Below are 22,370 nucleotides of genomic sequence, written 5' to 3'. Positions count from 1 at the left end.
GCCATATCCCGTTCCTTGTCCTCACTGATGTCATTGAAAGTATCTTCCTCCACCAGCCACGTACAACACCAAGGGTCCCCGAAAGGTGACAACAAGCCCCCTGGGACGCCTGCTGTGTTTGGTCTTTCACCTCCTCAAAGCCACCTTCCTCCTCTGACTCCTCTTCTTCAGACTCCTCTCTCTGCATTGCCTCTCTCTGCGTTATTATAAGGTGTGTTAAGTAGTACTATTCTTAACAGTTTAATCCCTGTTATGTCCCCTATCAGGGGACGTGTATATGGCATGGATTTTAGGAACCGGGAGATGGAAAAAGATGCTTGGTCGGTCCTCCTACTCCAAATTTGGGGGACTGCGCATGCAATCTACTGTGCCACCAGATATGAGTGGTGTGTTAAGTAGTACTATTCTTATCAGTTTAATCCCTGTTACGTCCCCTATCAGGGGACGTGTATATGGCATGGATTTTAGGAACCAGGAGATGGAAAAAGATGCTTGGTCGGTCCTCCTACTTCAAATTTGGGGCACTGCGCGTGCAATCTACTGTGCCACCAGATATGAGTGGTGTGTTCAGTAGTACTATTCTTATCAGTTTAATCCCTGTTACGTCCCCTATCAGGGGACGTGTATATGGCATGGATTTTAGGAACCGGGAGATGGAAAAAGATGCTTGGTCGGTCCTCCTACTTCAAATTTGGGGCACTGCGCGTGCAATCTACTGTGCCACCAGATATGAGTGGTGTGTTAAGTAGTACTATAGTACTATTCTTATCAGTTTAATCCCTGTTACGTCCCCTATCAGGGGACGTGTATATGGCATGGATTTTAGGAACCGGGAGATGGAAAAAGATGCTTGGTCGGTCCTCCTACTTCAAATTTGGGGCACTGCGCGTGCAATCTACTGTGCCACCAGATATGAGTGGTGTGTTAAGTAGTACTATAGTACTATTCTTATCAGTTTAATCCCTGTTACGTCCCCTATCAGGGGACGTGTATATGGCATGGATTTTAGGAACCGGGAGATGGAAAAAGATGCTTGGTCGGTCCTCCTACTTCAAATTTGGGGCACTGCGCGTGCAATCTACTGTACCACCAGATATGAGTGGTGTGTTCAGTAGTACTATTCTTATCAGTTTAATCCCTGTTACGTCCCCTATCAGGGGACGTGTATATGGCATGGATTTTAGGAACCGGGAGATGGAAAAAAAATGCTTGGTCGGTCCTCCTACTTCAAATTTGGGGCACTGTGCGTGCAATCTACTGTGCCACCAGATATGAGTGGTGTGTCCAGTAGTACTATTCTTATCAGTTTAATCCCTGTTACGTCCCCTATCAGGGGACGTGTATATGGCATGGATTTTAGGAACTGGGAGATGGAAAAAAATGCTTGGTCGGTCCTCCTACTTCAAATTTGGGGCACTGCGCGTCTAATCTACTGTGCCACCAGATATGAGTGGTGTGTTAAGTAGTACTATTCTTATCAGTTTAATCCCTGTTACGTCCCCTATCAGGGGACGTGTATATGGCATGGATTTTAGGAACCGGGAGATGGAAAAAGATGCTTGGTCGGTCCTCCTACTTCAAATTTGGGGCACTGCGCGTGCAATCTACTGTGCCACCAGATATGAGTGGTGTGTTAAGTAGTACTATTCTTATCAGTTTAATCCCTGTTACGTCCCCTATCAGGGGACGTGTATATGGCATGGATTTTAGGAACCGGGAGATGGAAAAAGATGCTTGGTCGGTCCTCCTACTTCAAATTTGGGGCACTGCGCGTGCAATCTACTGTGCCACCAGATATGAGTGGTGTGTTAAGTAGTACTATTCTTATCAGTTTAATCCCTGTTACGTCCCCTATCAGGGGACGTGTATATGGCATGGATTTTAGGAACCGGGAGATGGAAAAAGATGCTTGGTCGGTCTTCCTACTTCAAATTTGGGGCACTGCGCGTGCAATCTAATGTGCCACCAGATAGGAGTGGTGTGTTAAGTAGTACTATTCCTATCAGTTTAATCCCTGTTATGTGCCTTTTTTATTGGTTTGGTTTTTGAAGCCACAGTGCTGCACCAGAGGCCAGAAAAATTAGGCATGTACACATGCCTGAAAAAATAGGTATTGTTGCAGCCTCTGCTGTAGCAGCGGCCAGAAAAATTTATGTTTGTTTCCCAGGCAGAAAGTGCCCTAAAACATTGCGGCTTGAACCCTAGTTGGTGGCGGATAAGTCACGCAAGTCATCCGGCATTCAGAGATAAAATACAGCAGCGTGTGGACCATTTTTAGCCCAAGGCAGCTCATCTCATCAGGCCTTTTTTACTCGAATGTATCGCCCAATGTCAGTCCCTTCGGGATCCATCCCTCATTCATCTTAATTAATACCTCCTGCTGCACTGAAGGTCCTTTCTGACAGGACACTTGAAGTGGGGCAGGCTAGAAGTTCTATCGCAAATTTGGATAGCTCAGGCCACAGGTCAAGCCTGCACACCCAGTAGTCAAGGGGTTCATCGCTCCTCATAGTGTCGAGATCTGCAGTTAAGGCGAGGTAGTCTGCTATTCGTCGGTCGAGTCGTTCTCTGAGGGTGGACCCCAAAGGGCTGTGGTGATGCATAGGACTTAAAAAGCTCTGCATGTCCTCCATCAACAACACGTCTGTAAAGCCTCCTGTCCTTGCCGGCGTGGTCGTGGGAGGAGGAGGATTACTTTCACCTCTTGCCCTGTTAGATTCCCGTTGTGCTGTAACATCACCCTTATACGCTGTGTAAAGCATACTTTTTAATTTCTTTTGGAACTGCTGCATCCTTTCCGACTTGCGGTAATATTTCAGGCACTTTATGCTTATACCGTGGGTCTAGTAGCATGGACACCCAGTACAGGTCGTTCTCCTTCAGCTTTTTTATACAAGGGTCCCTCAACAGGCATGACAGCATGAAAGACCCCATTTGCACAAGGTTGGATGCCGAGCTACTCATGTCCCGTTCCTCGTCCTCAGTGATCTCACTGAAGGTATCTTCTTCCCCCTAGCCACGTACAACACCACGGGTACCAGATAGGTGATAACGAGCACCCTGGGATGCCTGTTATGGTAGGTCTTCCTCCTCCTCCTCAAAGCCACATTCCTCCTCTGACTCCTCTTCCTCACAATCCTCTTACAGCGTTGCCGCTGGTCCAGCAAGCGATGCTGATAAGGCTGTTTCTGGTGGTGATGGTGACCACAACTCTTCCTCTTCACGCTCATCTACGGCCTGATCCAGCACTATTCGCAGGTCACGCTCCAGGAAGAAAACAAATGGTATGATGTCACTGATGGTGCCTTCAGTGCGGCTGACTAGGTTTGTCACCTCCTCAAAAGGACGCATGAGCCTATAGGCATTGCGCATGAGCGTCCAGTAACGTGGCAAAAAAATTCCCAACTCCGCAGAGGCTGTCCTAGCACCCTGGTCATACAAATAGTCGTTAACGGCTTTTTCTTGTTGGAGCAGGCGGTCGAACACTAGGAGTGTTGAATTCCAACGTGTCGGGCTGTCGCAAATCAAGCACCTCACAGGCATGTTGTTTCGCCGCTGAATATCTGAAATGTGCGCCATGGCCGTGTAGAAACACCTCAAATAGCCACACACCTTCCTGGCCTGCTTCAGGACGTCCTGTAAGCCTGGGTACTTATGCACAAAGCGTTGTACGATCAGATTACACACATGTGCCATGCATGGCACATGTGTCAACTTGCCCAAATTCAATGCCGCCACCAAATTTCTTCCGTTGTCAGAAACCACTTTGCCGATCTCCAGTTGGTGCGGAGTCAGCCACTGATCCACCTGTGCATTCAGGGTGAACAGGAGTGCTGGTCCGGTGTGACTATCTGCTTTCAAGCAAGTCAACCCCAAGACGGCGTGACACTGCCGTATCCGGGATGTGGAACAGTACCTGGGGAGCTGGGGGGGTGCCGTTGATGTGGAGCAAGACGCAGCAGCAGAAGAGGAGGCGAGGAGGTTATGGAAGAGGATGGAGTAGGAGGAGTAGAGGAGGTGGCAGCTCTGCAGAGCCACGCATTCAATGCTTGGCAGCCGTCAGCAGGTTTACCCAATGCGCAGTGTAGGTGATATACCTGCCCTCACCATGCTTTGCAGACCAGGTATCAGTGGTCAGATGGACCCTTGCCCCAACACTGTGTGCCAGACATGCCATTACTTCCTTTTGCACAATTGAGTACAGGTTGGGGATTGCCTTTTGTGCAAAGAAATTTTGGCCGGGTACCTTCCACTGCGGTGTCCCAATAGCTACAAATTTTTTGAACGCCTTAGACTCCACCAGCTTGTATGGTAAAAGCTGGCGGGCTAAGAGTTCAGACAAGCCAGCTGTCAGATGCCGGGCAAGGGGGTGACTTTGTGACATTGGCTTCTTACGCTCAAACATGTCCTTGACAGACACCTGATTGTGGGCTGGTGATGAGCAGGAACTGCTCAAGGCAAGAGACGGAGTGGTGGATGGTTGAGAGGGGGCAAGGAGGACAGCAGTGGTTGACGTGGCTGAAGATGCTGGACCAGGAGGAGGATGGCGGCTTTGAGTTTGTGTGCTGCTTGTACTCATGTGTTGATCCCATAGGCGTTTGTGATGTGCGATCATGTGCCTTCGCAAAGCAGTTGTACCTAGGTGGGTGTTGGACTTCCCACGACTCAGTTTCTTTTGGCACAAGTTGCAAATGGCATCACTGTTGTCAGAGGCAGACACACACAAAAAATGCCACACTGCTGAGCTCTGCGATGAATGCATTCTGGTGGTGTCAACAGCATGCGTTGATTGGCGTGCTGTCTGGCTGACCCCGGGTGCCGATGCATGCTGTCTGACTGTGCCACTAGCTCCTTGCAACGACCTCCCCCTGCTTCCAACTCGCCTCCTCCTCCTCCTCTCTGTCTCACCATCTGAACTTTCCCCCTGTTCTTCTTCTCTTCTAGCGGGCATCCACGGACGCATCATCATCATCAACCGCTTCACTTGTATCTGACAACTCAACAAAGGAAGCAGCAGCAGGTACAACATCATCATCATCACACCGTACGTCCATGTCTGTAATGCTGCCTGACTGAGACATATCACTGTTATCTACATCCTCTGTCAATGATGGTTGCGCATCACTCATTTCTTCCAACTGATGTTTAAATAACTCCTCTGACAGATCAAGTGAAGCGGCTGTGGTGCTAGTGTTGGTGGTGGCGGCAGGCGGGCGAGTGGTTACTTGAGAGGTGCCCGAAGCTAAGCTGGAGGAGGATGGTGCGTTAAGGTTCCGAGCGGAAGCTGTAGAAGATTGGGTGTCCTGTGTTAGCCAGTCAACTATGTCCTCAGAAGTTTTCGAGTTCATGGTACGTGGCCTCTGAACACTGGGCATTATTCTAGGGCCAAAGGGAATCACAGCACCACAACCACGACAGCAACTGCGGGGTGGCCTGCCTCTGCCTGTCATTTTTTTTTAAATGTACACTTACACTACTATTAAACAAGATATGAGTGGTGGCACTGGGCAAGTGGGCACAATATACGCTGTGAGCCTGACACAAAAAAGCAGACTGATGTTTCACAGTCCAAAAAGTTTTTTTTTTTTAAATGTACACTTACACTACTATTAAACAAGATATGAGTGGTGGCACTGGGCAAGTGGGCACAGTATACGCTGTGAGCCTGACACAAAAAAGCAGACTGATGTTTCACAGTCAAAAAAGTTTTGTTTTTTTAAATGTACACTTACACTACTATTAAACAAGATATGAGTGGTGGCACTGGGCAAATGGGCACAGCATACGCTGTGAGTCTGACACAAAAAAGCAGACTGATGTTTAACAGTCCAAAAAGTTTTTTTTTTTTAAATGTACACTTACACTACTATTAAACAAGATATGAGTGGTGGCACTGGGCAAGTGGGCACAGTATACGCTGTGAGCCTGACACAAAAAAGCAGACTGCTGTTTCACAGTCCAAAAAGTTTTTTTTTTTTAAATGTACACTTACACTACTATTAAACAAGATATGAGTGGTGGCACTGGGCAAATGGGCACAGCATACGCTGTGAGTCTGACACAAAAAAGCAGACTGATGTTTAACAGTCCAAAAAGTTTTTTTTTTTTTAAATGTACACTTACACTACTATTAAACAAGATATGAGTGGTGGCACTGGGCAAATGGGCACAGCATACGCTGTGAGTCTGACACAAAAAAGCAGACTGATGTTTAACAGTCCAAAAAGTTTTTTTTTTTTTAAATGTACACTTACACTACTATTAAACAAGATATGAGTGGTGGCACTGGGAAGTGGGCACAGTATACGCTGTGAGCCTGACACAAAAAAGCAGACTGCTGTTTCACAGTCCAAAAAGTTTTTTTTTTTTTAAATGTACACTTACACTACTAGTAAACAAGATATGAGTGGTGGCACTGGGCAAGTGGGCACAGTATACGCTGTGAGCCTGACACAAAAAAGCAGACTGATGTTTCACAGTCAAAAAAGTTTTGTTTTTTTTAAATGTACACTTGCACTACTATTAAACAAGATATGAGTGGTGCCACTGGGCAAGTGGGCACAGTATACGCTGTGAGCCTGACACAAAAAATCAGACTGATGTTTCACAGTCAAAAAGGTTTTTTTTTTTTTTAAAATGTACACTTACACTACTATTAAACAAGATATGAGTGGTGGCACTGGGCAAGTGGGCACAGTATACGCTGTGAGCCTGACACAAAAAAGCAGACTGATGTTTCACAGTCAAAAAAGTTTTTTTTTTTAAATGTACACTTACACTACTATTAAACAAGATATGAGTGGTGCCACTGGGCAAGTGGGCACAGTATACGCTGTGAGCCTGACACAAAAAAGCAGACTGATGTTTAACAGTCCAAAAAGTTTTTTTTTTTTTAAATGTACACTTACACTACTATTAAACAAGATGAGAGTGGTGGCACTGGGCAAGTGGGCACAGTATACGCTGTGAGCCTGACACAAAAAAGCAGACTGATGTTTCACAGTCAAAAAAGTTTTTTTTTTTTTTAAATGTACACTTACACTACTATTAAGCAAGATATGAGTGGTGGCACTGGGCAAGTGGGCACAGTATATGCTGTGAGCCTGACACAAAAAAGCAGACTGCTGTTTCACAGTCAAAAAAGTTTTTTTTTTTTAAATGTACGCTTGCACTACTATTAAACAAGATATGAGTGGTGCCACTGGGCAAGTGGGCACAGTATACGCTGTGAGCCTGACACAAAAAAGCAGACTGATGTTTCACAGTCAAAAAAGTTTTTTTTTTAAAAATTTACACTACTGTTACACCAGATATGAGTGGTGGCACTGGGCAAGTGGGCACAGTATACGCTGTGAGTCTGACACACACGCTGGCAGGCAGGCAACTGCAATTAGATTACACAAGGAGACTGATGTTTCATAGTCAAAAAAGTTTTTTTTTTTAAATTTACACTACTGTTACGCCAGATATGAGTGGTGGCACTGGGCAAGTGGGCACAGTATATGCTGTGAGCCTGGCACACACGCTGGCAGGCAGGCAACTGCAATTAGATTACACGAGCAGACTGATGTTTCACAGTCAAAAAAGTTTTTTTTTTTTAAATTTACACTACTGTTACACCAGATATGAGTGGTGGCACTGGGCAAGTGGACACAGTATACACTGTGAGCCTGGCACACACGCTGGTAGGCAGGCAACTGCAATTAGATTACAAAGGGAAAAAAAACAGCCCTAAAAAGGGCTTTTTGGGGTGCTGTCCTTACAGCAGAGATCAGATTAGTCCTTCAGGACTGTAGTGGACACTGAATACACTAGCCTAGCTATTGATTTCCCTATTAATCACTCAGCAGCAGCTAAACTGTCCCTCCTCTCCCTAAGAATGCAGCTTCCGAATGAATCTAAAATGGATGCTGTCCAGGAGGTAGGAGGGTCTGGGAGGGAGGGTCTGCTGCTGATTGGCTGGAATGTGCCTGCTGACTGTGAGGTACAGGGTCAAAAACAGAATTTATGCTTACCTGATAAATTACTTTCTCCAACGGTGTGTCCGGTCCACGGCGTCATCCTTACTTGTGGGATATTCTCTTCCCCAACAGGAAATGGCAAAGAGTCCCAGCAAAGCTGGTCACATGATCCCTCCTAGGCTCCGCCCACCCCAGTCATTCGACCGACGGACAGGAGGAAATATATATAGGAGAAACCATATGATACCGTGGTGACTGTAGTTAGAGAAAATAATTCATCAGACCTGATTTAAAAAACCAGGGCGGGCCGTGGACCGGACACACCGTTGGAGAAAGTAATTTATCAGGTAAGCATAAATTCTGTTTTCTCCAACATTGGTGTGTCCGGTCCACGGCGTCATCCTTACTTGTGGGAACCAATACCAAAGCTTTAGGACACGGATGAAGGGAGGGAGCAAATCAGGTCACCTAAACGGAAGGAACCACAGCTTGCAAAACCTTTCTCCCAAAAATAGCCTCCGAAGAAGCAAAAGTATCAAATTTGTAAAATTTGGCAAAAGTGTGCAGTGAAGACCAAGTCGCTGCCTTACATATCTGGTCAACAGAAGCCTCGTTCTTGAAGGCCCATGTGGAAGCCACAGCCCAAGTGGAGTGAGCTGTGATTCTTTCAGGAGGCTGCCGTCCGGCAGTCTCATAAGCCAATCGGATGATGCTTTTAAGCCAAAAGGAAAGAGAGGTAGAAGTCGCTTTTTGACCTCTCCTTTTACCAGAATAAACAACAAACAAGGAAGATGTTTGTCTGAAATCTTTAGTAGCCTCTAAATAGAACTTTAGAGCACGGACAACGTCCAAATTGTGTAACAAACGTTCCTTCTTTGAAACTGGATTCGGACACAAAGAAGGTACAACTATCTCCTGGTTAATATTTTTGTTAGAAACAACTTTAGGAAGAAAACCAGGCTTAGTACGCAAAACCACCTTATCTGCATGGAACACCAGATAAGGAGGAGAACACTGCAGAGCAGATAACTCTGAAACTCTTCTAGCAGAAGAAATTGCAACCAAAAACAAAACTTTCCAAGATAGTAACTTAATATCTATGGAATGTAAGGGTTCAAACGGAACCCCTTGAAGAACTGAAAGAACTAGATTTAGACTCCAGGGAGGAGTCAAAGGTCTGTAAACAGGCTTGATCCTAACCAGAGCCTGAACAAATGCTTGAACATCTGGCACAGCTGCCAGTCTTTTGTGTAGTAAGACAGATAAAGCAGAGATCTGTCCCTTTTGGGAACTTGCAGATAATCCTTTCTCCAAACCTTCTTGAAAAAAGGAGAGAATCTTAGGAATTTTTATCTTATTCCATGGGAATCCTTTGGATTCACACCAACAGATATATTTTTTCCATATTTTATGGTAAATTTTTCTAGTTACAGGTTTTCTGGCCTGAACCAGAGTATCTATCACTGAATCTGAAACCCCACGCTTTGATAGAATCAAGCGTTCAATCTCCAAGCCGTCAGTTGGAGGGAGACCAGATTTTGGTGTTCGAATGGACCTTGAACAAGAAGGTCCTGTCTCAAAGGTAGCTTCCATGGTGGAGCCGATGACATATTCACCAGGTCTGCATACCAAGTCCTGCGTGGCCACGCAGGAGCTATCAAGATCACAGAGGCCCTCTCCTGATTGATCCTGGCTACCAGCCTGGGAATGAGAGGAAACGGTGGGAATACGTAAGCTAGGTTGAAAGTCCAAGGTGCTACTAGTGCATCTACTAGAGTCGCCTTGGGATCCCTGGATCTGGACCCGTAGCAAGGAACCTTGAAGTTCTGACGAGACGCCATCAGATCCATGTCTGGAATGCCCCATAATTGAGTTATTTGGGCAAAGATTTCCGGATGGAGTTCCCACTCCCCCGGATGAAATGTCTGACGACTCAGAAAATCCGCTTCCCAATTTTCCACTCCTGGGATGTGGATCGCAGACAAGTGGCAGGAGTGATCCTCCGCCCATTGAATTATTTTGGTCACTTCTTTCATCGCTAGGGAACTCTTTGTTCCCCCTTGATGATTGATATAAGCTACAGTCGTCATGTTGTCTGATTGGAACCTTATGAATTTGGCCTTTGCTAGTTGAGGCCAAGCTCTGAGAGCATTGAATATCGCTCTCAGTTCCAGAATGTTTATCGGGAGAAGAGACTCTTCCCGAGACCATAGACCCTGAGCTTTCAGGGATTCCCAGACCGCACCCCAGCCCACTAGACTGGCGTCGGTCGTGACAATGACCCACTCTGGCCTGCGGAAGCTCATTCCCTGGGACAGATGGTCCAGGGTCAGCCACCAACGGAGTGAATCTCTGGTCTTTTGATCTACTTGAATCATTGGAGACAAGTCTGTATAATCTCCATTCCACTGTTTGAGCATGCACAGTTGTAATGGTCTTAGATGAATTCGTGCAAAAGGAACTATGTCCATTGTTGCAACCATCAATCCTATTACTTCCATGCACTGCGCTATGGAAGGACGAGGAACAGAATGAAGCACTTGACAAGAGCTTAGAAGTTTTGATTTTCTGACCTCTGTCAGAAAAATCCTCATTTCTAAGGAATCTATTATTGTTCCCAAGAAGGGAACTCTTGTTGATGGGGACAGAGAACTCTTTTCTTTGTTCACTTTCCATCCGTGAGATGTGAGAAAGGCTAGAACAATGTCCGTATGAGCCTTTGCCTTTGACAGGGACGACGCTTGTATTAGAATGTCGTCCAAGTAAGGTACTACTGCAATGCCCCTTGGTCTTAGAACCGCTAGAAGGGACCCTAGCACCTTTGTGAAAATCCTTGGAGCAGTGGCTAATCCGAATGGAAGAGCCACAAACTGGTAATGTTTGTCCAGAAAAGCGAACCTTAGGAACTGATGATGTTCCTTGTGGATAGGGATATACGCATCCTTTAGATCCACGGTAGTCATAAATTGACTTTCCTGGATGGTGGGTAGAATCGTTCGAATAGTTTCCATTTTGAACGATGGTACCCTGAGAAATTTGTTTAGGATCTTCAAATCCAAAATTGGTCTGAACGTTCCCTCTTTTTTGGGAACTACGAACAGATTGGAATAAAATCCCATTCCTTGTTCCTTTATTGGAACTGGGTGTATCACTCCCATCTTTAACAGGTCTTCTACACAATGTAAGAATGCCTGTCTCTTTATTTGGTTTGAGGATAAGTGAGACTTGTGGAACCTTCCCCTTGGGGATAGTTCCTTGAATTCCAGGAGATAACCTTGAGAAACTATTTCTAGCGCCCAAGGATCCTGAACATCTCTTGCCCAAGCCTGAGCAAAGAGAGAGAGTCTGCCCCCCACCAGATCCGGTCCCGGATCGGGGGCTACTCCTTCATGCTGTCTTGTTAGCAGTGGCAGGCTTCTTGGCCTGCTTACCTTTGTTCCAGCCTTGCATTGGTTTCCAGGCTGGTTTGGGTTGTGAGGCATTACCCTCTTGCTTAGAGGATGCAGAATTAGAGGCTGGTCCATTTCTGCGAAAGGGACGAAAATTAGGCTTATTTTTAGCCTTAAAAGACCTATCCTGTGGAAGGGCGTGGCCCTTTCCCCCAGTGATGTCTGAAATAATCTCTTTCAAATCAGGTCCAAATAAAGTTTTACCTTTGAAAGGAATGTTAAGTAATTTTGTCTTGGATGACACATCCGCTGACCAAGACTTTAGCCAAAGCGCTCTGCGCGCCACAATAGCAAACCCTGAGTTTTTCGCCGCTAATTTTGCTAATTGCAAAGCGGCATCTAAAATAAAAGAGTTAGCCAATTTAAGTGCGTGAACTCTGTCCATAACCTCCTCATATGGAGTTTCTCTACTGAGCGACTTTTCTAGTTCCTCGAACCAGAACCACGCTGCCGTAGTGACAGGAACAATGCATGAAATTGGTTGTAGAAGGTAGCCTTGCTGTACAAAAATCTTTTTAAGCAAACCTTCCAATTTTTTATCCATAGGATCTTTGAAAGCACAACTATCTTCGATAGGAATAGTAGTGCGTTTGTTTAGAGTAGAAACTGCCCCCTCGACCTTGGGGACTGTCTGCCATAAGTCCTTTCTGGGGTCGACCATAGGAAATAATTTCTTAAATATAGGGGGAGGAACAAAAGGTATGCCGGGCTTTTCCCACTCTTTATTTACTATGTCCGCCACCCGCTTGGGTATAGGAAAAGCGTCGGGGGACACCGGAACCTCTAGGAACCTGTCCATCTTGCATAATTTCTCTGGAATGACCATTGTCTCAATCATCCAGAGTAGATAACACCTCCTTAAGCAGTGCGCTGAGATGTTCTAATTTAAATTTAAATGTCACAACATCAGGTTCAGCTTGATGAGAAATTTTTCCTGAATCTGAAATTTCTCCCTCAGACAAAACCTCCCTCATGGCCCCTTCAGATTGGTGTGAGGGTATGACAGAACAATTATCATCAGCGTCCTCTTGCTCTTCAGTGTTTAAAACAGAGCAATCGCGCTTTCTCTGATAAGTAGGTATTTTGGATAAAAGATTTGCTATGGAGTTATCCATTACAGCCGTTAATTGTTGCATGGTAATAAGTATTGGCGCACTAGATGTACTAGGGGCCTCCTGCATGGGCAAAACTGGTGTAGACACAGTAGGAGATGATGTAGTATCATGTTTACTCCCCTCATTTGAGGAATCATCTTGGGCAATATCATTATTTGTGGCAGTACTGTAATACTTTGTTTGGACGCTATGGCACAATTATCACATAAATTTAAATGGGGAGACACATTGGCTTTCATACATATAGAACATAGCTTATCTGAAGGTATAGACATGTTAAACAGGCTTAAACTTGTCAACAATGCACAAAAAACATAATTTATGCTTACCTGATAAATTTATTTCTCTTGTAGTGTATCCAGTCCACGGATCATCCATTACTTATGGGATATTAACTCCTCCCCAACAGGAAGTGCAAGAGGATTCACCCAGCAGAGCTGCTATATAGCTCCTCCCCTAACTGCCATTACCAGTCATTCGACCGAAAACATGCAGAGAAAGGAAAACCATAGGGTACAGTGGTGACTGTAGTTTAATGGAAAAATTACCTGCCTTAAAGTGACAGGGCGGGCCGTGGACTGGATACACTACAAGAGAAATAAATTTATCAGGTAAGCATAAATTATGTTTTCTCTTGTTAAGTGTATCCAGTCCACGGATCATCCATTACTTATGGGATACCAATACCAAAGCTAAAGTACACGGATGACGGGAGGGACAGGCAGGCTCTTTATACGGAAGGAACCACTGCCTGAAGAACCTTTCTCCCAAAAACACCCTCCGAAGAAGCAAAAGTGTCAAATTTGTAAAATTTGGAAAAAGTATGAAGAGAAGACCAAGTTGCAGCCTTGCAAATCTGTTCAACAGAAGCCTCATTCTTAAAGGACCAAGTGGAAGCCACAGCTCTAGTAGAATGTGCTGTAATTCTTTCAGGAGGCTGCTGTCCAGCAGTCTCATAGGCTAACCGTATTATGCTACGAAGCCAAAAGGAGAGAGAGGTAGCCGAAGCTTTTTGACCTCTCCTCTGACCAGAATAAACGACAAACAGGGAAGACGTTTGTCGAAAATCCTTAGTTGCCTGTAGATAAAATTTCAGGGCACGGACTACATCTAGATTGTGTAGCAGACGTTCCTTTTTCGAAGAAGGATTAGGACACAAAGATGTAACCACAATCTCTTGATTGATATTCCTGTTAGTGACCACCTTAGGTAGGAACCCAGGTTTAGTACGCAGAACTACCTTGTCTGAATGAAAAATCAGATAAGGAGAATCACAATGTAAGGCAGATAACTCAGAGACACTTCGAGCCGAGGAAATCGCCATTAAAAACAGAACTTTCCAAGATAACAACTTGATATCAATGGAATGAAGGGGTTCAAACGGAACCCCCTGTAAAACATTAAGAACTAAGTTCAAACTCCATGGTGGAGCAACAGTTTTAAACACAGGCTTGATCCTAGCTAAAGCCTGACAAAAAGCTTGAACGTCCGGAACTTTTGACAGACGTTTGTGTAAAAGAATGGACAGAGCTGAAATCTGTCCCTTTAAGGAACTAGCGGATAAACCCTTTTCTAAACCTTCTTGTAGAAAAGACAATATCCTCGGAATCCTAACCTTACTCCATGAGTAACTCTTGGATTCGCACCAATATAAGTATTTGCGCCATATCTTATGGTAAATCTTTCTGGTAACAGGCTTCCTAGCCTGTATTAAGGTATCAATAACTGACTCAGAAAAACCACGTTTTGATAAAATCAAGCGTTCAATTTCCAAGCAGTCAGCTTCAGAGAAATTAGATTTTGATGTTTGAAGGGACCCTGGATCAGAAGGTCCTGTTTCAGAGGTAGCGACCAAGGTGGACAGGATGACATGTCCACTAGATCTGCATACCAAGTCCTGCGTGGCCATGCAGGCGCTATTAGAATCACTGATGCTCTCTCCTGTTTGATTCTGGCAATCAATCGAGGAAGCATCGGGAAGGGTGGAAACACATAAGCCATCCCGAAGGTCCAAGGTGCTGTCAAAGCATCTATCAGAACCGCTCCCGGATCCCTGGATCTGGACCCGTAACGAGGAAGCTTGGCGTTCTGTCGAGACGCCATGAGATCTATCTCTGGTTTGCCCCAACGTCGAAGTATTTGGGCAAAGACCTCCGGATGAAGTTCCCACTCCCCCGGATGAAAAGTCTGACGACTTAAGAAATCCGCCTCCCAGTTCTCCACTCCCGGGATGTGGATTGCTGACAGGTGGCAAGAGTGAGACTCTGCCCAGCGAATTATCTTTGATACTTCCATCATTGCTAGGGAGCTTCTTGTCCCTCCCTGATGGTTGATGTAAGCTACAGTCGTGATGTTGTCCGACTGAAACCTGATGAACCCCCGAGTTGTTAACTGGGGCCAAGCCAGAAGGGCATTGAGAACTGCTCTCAATTCCAGAATGTTTATTGGTAGGAGACTCTCCTCCTGATTCCATTGTCCCTGAGCCTTCAGAGAATTCCAGACAGCGCCCCAACCTAGTAGGCTGGCGTCTGTTGTTACAATTGTCCAGTCCGGCCTGCTGAATGGCATCCCCCTGGACAGATGTGGCCGAGAAAGCCACCATAGAAGAGAATTTCTGGTCTCTTGATCCAGATTCAGAGTAGGGGACAAGTCTGAGTAATCCCCATTCCACTGACTTAGCATGCACAATTGCAGCGGTCTGAGATGTAGACGTGCAAAGGGTACTATGTCCATTGCTGCTACCATTAAGCCGATCACCTCCATGCATTGAGCTACTGACGGGTGTTGAATGGAATGAAGGACACGGCATGCATTTTGAAGCTTTGTTAACCTGTCTTCTGTCAGGTAAATCTTCATTTCTACAGAATCTATAAGAGTCCCCAAGAAGGGAACTCTTGTGAGTGGAAAGAGAGAACTCTTCTTTTCGTTCACCTTCCATCCATGCGACCTTAGAAATGCCAGTACTAACTCTGTATGAGACTTGGCAGTTTGAAAGCTTGAAGCTTGTATCAGAATGTCGTCTAGGTACGGAGCTACCGCAATTCCTCGCGGTCTTAGTACCGCCAGAAGAGCACCCAGAACCTTTGTGAAGATTCTCGGAGCCGTAGCCAATCCGAATGGAAGAGCTACAAACTGGTAATGCCTGTCTAGAAAGGCAAACCTTAGATACCGGTAATGATCTTTGTGAATCGGTATGTGAAGGTAAGCATCCTTTAAATCCACTGTGGTCATGTACTGACCTTTTTGGATCATGGGTAAAATTGTCCGAATAGTTTCCATTTTGAACGATGGAACTCTTAGGAATTTGTTTAGGATCTTTAAATCCAAGATTGGCCTGAAAGTTCCCTCTTTTTTGGGAACCACAAACAGATTTGAGTAAAACCCTTGTCCTTGTTCCGACCGTGGAACCGGATGGATCACTCCCATTAATAAAAGATCTTGTACGCAGCGTAGAAACGCCTCTTTCTTTATTTGGTTTGTTGACAACCTTGACAGATGAAATCTCCCTCTTGGGGGAGAGAATTTGAAGTCTAGAAGGTATCCCTGAGATATGATCTCTAACGCCCAGGGATCCTGGACATCTCTTGCCCAAGCCTGGGCGAAGAGAGAAAGTCTGCCCCCCACTAGATCCGTTCCCGGATCGGGGGCCCTCGATTCATGCTGTCTTAGGGGCAGCAGCAGGTTTCCTGGCCTGCTTGCCCTTGTTCCAGGACTGGTTAGGTCTCCAGCCTTGTCTGTAGCGAGCAACAGCTCCTTCCTGTTTTGGTGCAGAGGAAGTTGATGCTGCTCCTGCTTTGAAATTACGAAAGGAACGAAAATTAGACTGTCTAGCCTTAGGTTTGGCTCTGTCTTGAGGCAGGGCATGGCCTTTACCTCCTGTAATGTCAGCGATAATTTCTTTCAACCCGGGCCCGAATAAGGTCTGCCCTTTGAAAGGTATATTAAGCAATTTAGATTTAGAAGTAACGTCAGCTGACCAGGATTTTAGCCACAGTGCTCTGCGTGCCTGAATGGCGAATCCGGAATTCTTAGCCGTAAGTTTAGTTAAATGTACTACGGCATCTGAAATAAATGAGTTAGCTAACTTAAGGGCTTTAAGCTTGTGTGTAATCTCATCTAATGGAGCTGATTCAAGTGTCTCTTCCAGAGACTCAAACCAAAATGCTGCTGCAGCCGTGACAGGTGCAATGCATGCAAGAGGTTGCAATATAAAACCTTGTTGAACAAACATTTTCTTAAGGTAACCCTCTAACTTTTTATCCATTGGATCTGAAAAGGCACAGCTATCCTCCACCGGGATAGTGGTACGCTTAGCTAAAGTAGAAACTGCTCCCTCCACCTTAGGGACCGTTTGCCATAAGTCCCGTGTGGTGGCGTCTATTGGAAACATCTTTCTAAATATCGGAGGGGGTGAGAACGGCACACCGGGTCTATCCCACTCCTTAGTAACAATTTCAGTAAGTCTCTTAGGTATAGGAAAAACATCAGTACTCGCCGGTACCGCAAAATATTTATCCAACCTACACATTTTCTCTGGTATTGCAACTGTGTTACAATCATTCAGAGCCGCTAACACCTCCCCTAGTAATACACAGAGGTTTTCCAGCTTAAATTTAAAATTTGAAATATCTGAATCCAGTTTGTTTGGATCAGAACCGTCACCCGCAGAATGAAGCTCTCCGTCCTCATGTTCTGCAAATTGTGACGCAGTGTCTGACATGGCCCTAATATTATCAGCGCACTCTGTTCTCACCCCAGAGTGATCACGCTTACCTCTTAGTTCTGGTAATTTAGCCAAAACTTCAGTCATAACAGTAGCCATATCCTGTAATGTGATTTGTAATGGCCGCCCAGATGTACTCGGCGCTACAATATCACGCACCTCCCGAGCGGGAGATGCAGGTACTGACACGTGAGGCGAGTTAGTCGGCATAACTCTCCCCTCGTTGTTTGGTGAAATATGTTCAATTTGTACAGATTGACTTTTATTTAAAGTAGCATCAATACAGTTAGTACATAAATTTCTATTGGGCTCCACTTTGGCTTTAACACATATAGCACAGATATCTTCCTCTGAATCAGACATGTTTAACACACTAGCAAATAAACTAGCAACTTGGAAATACTTTTCAAGTAATTTACTATAATATGAAAACGTACTGTGCCTATAAGAAGCACAGAAAAAGTTATGACAGTTGAAAATTAATAAACTGAAAAGTTATAGCATCAAATCTTTGTAAAAAACACAATTTTAGCAAAGGATTGCTCCCATTAGCAAAGGATAACTAAACCTGATAGCAGAAAAAAAAAAAAAAATACAGAAATAAACGTTTTTTTTATCACAGTCAACTACAATCGCACAGCTCTGCTGTGAGTGATTACCTCCCTCAAAACAAGTTTTGAAGACCCCTGAGTTCTGTAGAGATGAACCGGATCATGCAGGGAAGACAATAAACTTCTGACTGAATTTTTTGATGCATAGCAAAAGCACCAAAAAAGGCCCCTCCCCCTCACACATAACAGTGAGAGAGATCAGTAAACTGTCATAAATTAAATAAAACGACTGCCAAGTGGAAAAAAATAGTGCCCAAAACATTTTTTCACCCAGTACCTCAGAAAATTAAACGATTTTACATGCCAGCAAAAAACGTTTAACATTAATAAATTGAGTGTTATTAAAAAGCCTGTTGCTAGTCCCTGCAAATTAGGCTAAAGTTTTATGCATACAGTATAATTCCAGTGAAGTGCCATTCCCCAGAATACTGAAGTGTAAAATATACATACATGACAGCCTGATACCAGTTGCTGCTACTGCATTTAAGGCTGAGTTTACATTATATCGGTATGGCAGAATTTTCTCATCAATTCCATTGTCAGAAAATAATAAGCTGCTACATACCTCTTTGCAGATTAATCTGCCCGCTGTCCCCTGATCTGAAGTTTACCTCTCCTCAGATGGCCGAGAAACAGCAATATGATCTTAACTACTCCGGCTAAAATCATAGAAAAACTCAGGTAGATTCTTCTTCAAATTCTACCAGAGAAGGAATAACACACTCCGGTGCTATTATAAAATAACAAACTTTTGATTGAAGGTATGAAACTAAGTATAATCACCACAGTCCTCTCACACATCCTATCTATTCGTTGGGTGCAAGAGAATGACTGGTAATGGCAGTTAGGGGAGGAGCTATATAGCAGCTCTGCTGGGTGAATCCTCTTGCACTTCCTGTTGGGGAGGAGTTAATATCCCATAAGTAATGGATGATCCGTGGACTGGATACACTTAACAAGAGAAAACGTTTTAAAATAAAACCGTTACTGTCACTTTAAATTTCAAACAGAAAACACTTTATTACTGAATATGTGAAAAAGTATGAAGGAATTGTTCAAAAATTACCAAATTTTCACCACAGTGTCTTAAAGCCTTAAAAGTATTGCACACCAAATTTCAGAGCTTTAACCCTTAAAATAACGGAACCGGAGCCGTTTTTCAATTTAACCCCATACAGTCCCAGATACAGTCTTTGCTAAGACCCAACCAAGCCCTGAGGGGAATACAATACCAAATGACGCCTTCTAAAAGCTTTTTCAGAGATTCTTAGATCCACACACATGCATCTGCATGCCCTGTTCTCAAAAAACAACTGTGCATTAATGGCGTGAAAATGAGGCTCAGTCTATGACTAGAAAGGCCCCCTGACTGAAAAAGGTGTCCAATACAGTGCCTGCCGTTTTATAAACGTTCCCCAAGATTATAAATGTCAATTGTTAGCCTAAATTTGAATAATATGCACAAATAAAGCAATCGATTTAGCCCATAAAAATGTCTACCAGTTTTTTAGCCCATAATAAGCCCTATATTCTGTTTGTTTTTGAATAAGAAAATGGCTTACCGGTCCCCATGAGGGGAAATGACAGCCTTCCAGCATTACACAGTCTTGTTAGAAATATGGCTAGTCATACCTTAAGCAGAAAAGTCTGCTAACTGTTTCCCCCAACTGAAGTTACTTCATCTCAACAGTCCTATGTGGAAACAGCAACCGATTTTAGTTACTGTCTGCTAAAATCATCTTCCTCTTACAAACAGAAATCTTCATCCTTTTATGTTTCAGAGTAAATAGTACATACCAGCACTATTTTAAAATAACAAACACTTGATAGAAGAATAAAAACTACATTTAAACACCAAAAAACTCTTAACCATCTCCGTGGAGATGTTGCCTGTGCAACGGCAAAGAGAATGACTGGGGTGGGCGGAGCCTAGGAGGGATCATGTGAACAGCTTTGCTGGGACTCTTTGCCATTTCCTGTTGGGGAAGAGAATATCCCACAAGTAAGGATGACGCCGTGGACCGGACACACCAATGTTGGAGAAATATTACTCAATGATGATGAATAGGGGGCAGATCGAACATCGCATATGTTCGCCCGCCGCGGCAAACGCGAACATGCTATGTTCGCCGGGAACTATTCGCCGGCGAACTATTCGCGACATCACTACTCTTCATCTTTCTGAAAGAGGTCAGCAGGTTTTGTGCCAAAATATCTTGATATTTTGAGTTTTTCATTATCCCATCTATTTTTATAAGAGCCCCTGACTCAGCTGAAGACAAGCAGCCCCAAAGCATGATGCTACCACCACAATGCTTCAGAGATAGTAAGGTGTTGCTTAGATGATAATCTTTATTGGCTTTGTGCCAAACATATATTTTACAATTTAGGCCAAAAGGTTCAACCTCAACAGATCATAGCACATTTTCCCACATGGTTTGGGGTGACTAAATGAATCTTTTAGCATAAATTAGATGGGCTTGGATGTTCCTTTTTGTAAGAACGTGTTTCCGTCTTGCCATCCTATGCCCTAGCTCAGACATGTGCAGAATACGAGATGGTGATCACATGCAAGGAGTGAACGGTACCCACCAGAAATTCTTGTAGGTCTTTTAGTGTTGCCGTTGGCCTCTTGGTAGCCTCTCTGATAAGTTTTCTCCTCGTCCTCTCATCAACTTTGGTGGGTCGTCTCTGACCTTTGCAATGTCACTGTGATGCCACATTCTTTTATATTCCTCTCCTGACTTTTTAATTAGCTCTTGCAATTTATCTGTAAACTCTTTGTGGACCATGGCTCTCTCAGTAGGATGCAACCCCAAAAATGCAATTAAATCCTACAGCAACAACTCCCTTTAATTTTTGGTTCAATCAGAATCAATTTAATTGATAGCAGGTGTATACTATTTACCTACAGGCATGATTTAGAATGTGATTGGTTAACTGTGAACACAGCTACAGCCCCCCATTATGAAAGGGTGTTCAGACTATGAAATCAGGGTGTTGTATTTTTTTTAAATTATTATTTAAATTGCTCCTAATGATTTTTGTTTGTTGAAAGATCACACACTGATGGAACAAGTCTGACATTTACATTGTTGTTATTTCAGTTTTAAAAATTTAAAAAATCTGCAATTTCATAAGGGTGTGTAGACGTTTTATATCCATTCTATGTTTATTTTTACTTAAATAAAAACTAAAAATGATAAAACTAATGTAAAGCCTGAATAAGTCATAATTAGTACAAATTAGCTTTCATAATTATAAGTTATACATTAATGGTTTAAATTAATTTTATGCCTAAAGTTCAAACAAAAAGACATCTAAAGGAAGGCTCATTTGTATATATAACTCACTTGTGAACATATTTGTTAACTCCAGTTTTCTAAATTTCTGGACATATTTACTTTGCTTTGGCAATTTCATTTTACTAACTGCTTTTGCAGAGGTTCATCAACATTGAGCTTTCGTATGAGTAAAACACTAACCATCATCATCAGAAGAATCCTGCCCAGGTTCTGGAGTTGAACAACTGCTCTCTGTAGTATGGCTGCTGATTGATGGCTGCTCGCTAGCTTTACGTCGCCAATTTTCTTGTGTTGATCTCTAGCAGTAGAAAGAAAAAGGGGGTTCATTCTTGTTCAGTCTCTTTTTAAATATAAAATAAATACATCAAAAATAGCAAAAACAAGACTTTACTTCTCATTTAAAAGGACAGTAAAATCAAACTGAAATGTTCATGATTTAGCATGTAAGCTGCTGATTGGTGGCTTTACATATAAACCTCATTTCATGTCATTGGTTCACCTGATGTGTTCAGCTAGCTCCCAGAAGTGCATTGCTGCTCCTTCAACAAAGGTAACAAAGAGAAATAGGAAAATTTGATAATAGAAGTAAAGTGGAAATTTGTTTAAAACTGTATGTTCTATGTGAATCATTAAATCATTTTTTGGGTTTCATGTCTCTTTAATGTCTAGATGTGTGCCATGTCATGTATATTTAGAAGGCTACATGGGTTGCTTTTACATGTCTGTGTTTCCTCATTCTTATACTATATCACTTGCCCCATTTATGGCCCAGAGCTATCGTGGGCCTGTGATATGAATAGCATCCAATCTGGCATTACAAATAAATGATTAATCAGAATTACCAGAGAATGTTTAGCTTGGTCAACATAGTAATGGTAATCTCAGAGCTGACAGTGGGCATCATAAACGATGGTTACGCAATATCCCTTTTGGGCAATTCCAAAGGATTCGCAGAAATTGCTCAAGAGTAGAGGATTTCGAACAAGAAGCTCATATTCTAAAAACAAAATTCATTGAAAAGAAATACCCCCCAAAATGACTAAACACAGCATATAATAAAGTAAGAATGATGAATAGAGACAACCTTTTAAAAGGAATCAAAGGAAATTAAGAGGCCACTCAAGAAAATAGGATTCATTAGCCATTCCAGAAATCAAACAAATTATAAAAAAACATTGGTCAATATTAGAACAAGATCCACTCAAA

General features: G+C 43.5%; 1 protein-coding gene across 3 annotated transcripts in view; it reads right to left on the bottom strand.

Annotated features, from left to right (window-relative positions):
- The window catches only part of OSBPL5 (oxysterol binding protein like 5), a 526,154-nt gene that overhangs the window by 47,098 nt on the left and 456,686 nt on the right, over positions 1-22,370 (bottom strand). For all 3 annotated transcript variants that reach the window (XM_053720419.1, XM_053720421.1, XM_053720420.1), the window contains one exon: positions 21,345-21,462. In XM_053720419.1, the coding sequence (XP_053576394.1) occupies positions 21,345-21,462 (118 nt within the window). The remainder of the gene's footprint in view (positions 1-21,344; positions 21,463-22,370) is intronic.

The sequence above is a fragment of the Bombina bombina genome, chromosome 7 (assembly GCF_027579735.1).
Source record: "Bombina bombina isolate aBomBom1 chromosome 7, aBomBom1.pri, whole genome shotgun sequence".
Taxonomy (NCBI): domain Eukaryota; kingdom Metazoa; phylum Chordata; class Amphibia; order Anura; family Bombinatoridae; genus Bombina; species Bombina bombina.
The sequence above is the reverse complement of the archived record's forward strand: the minus strand, read 5'-3'. Positions and strand labels throughout refer to the sequence as shown.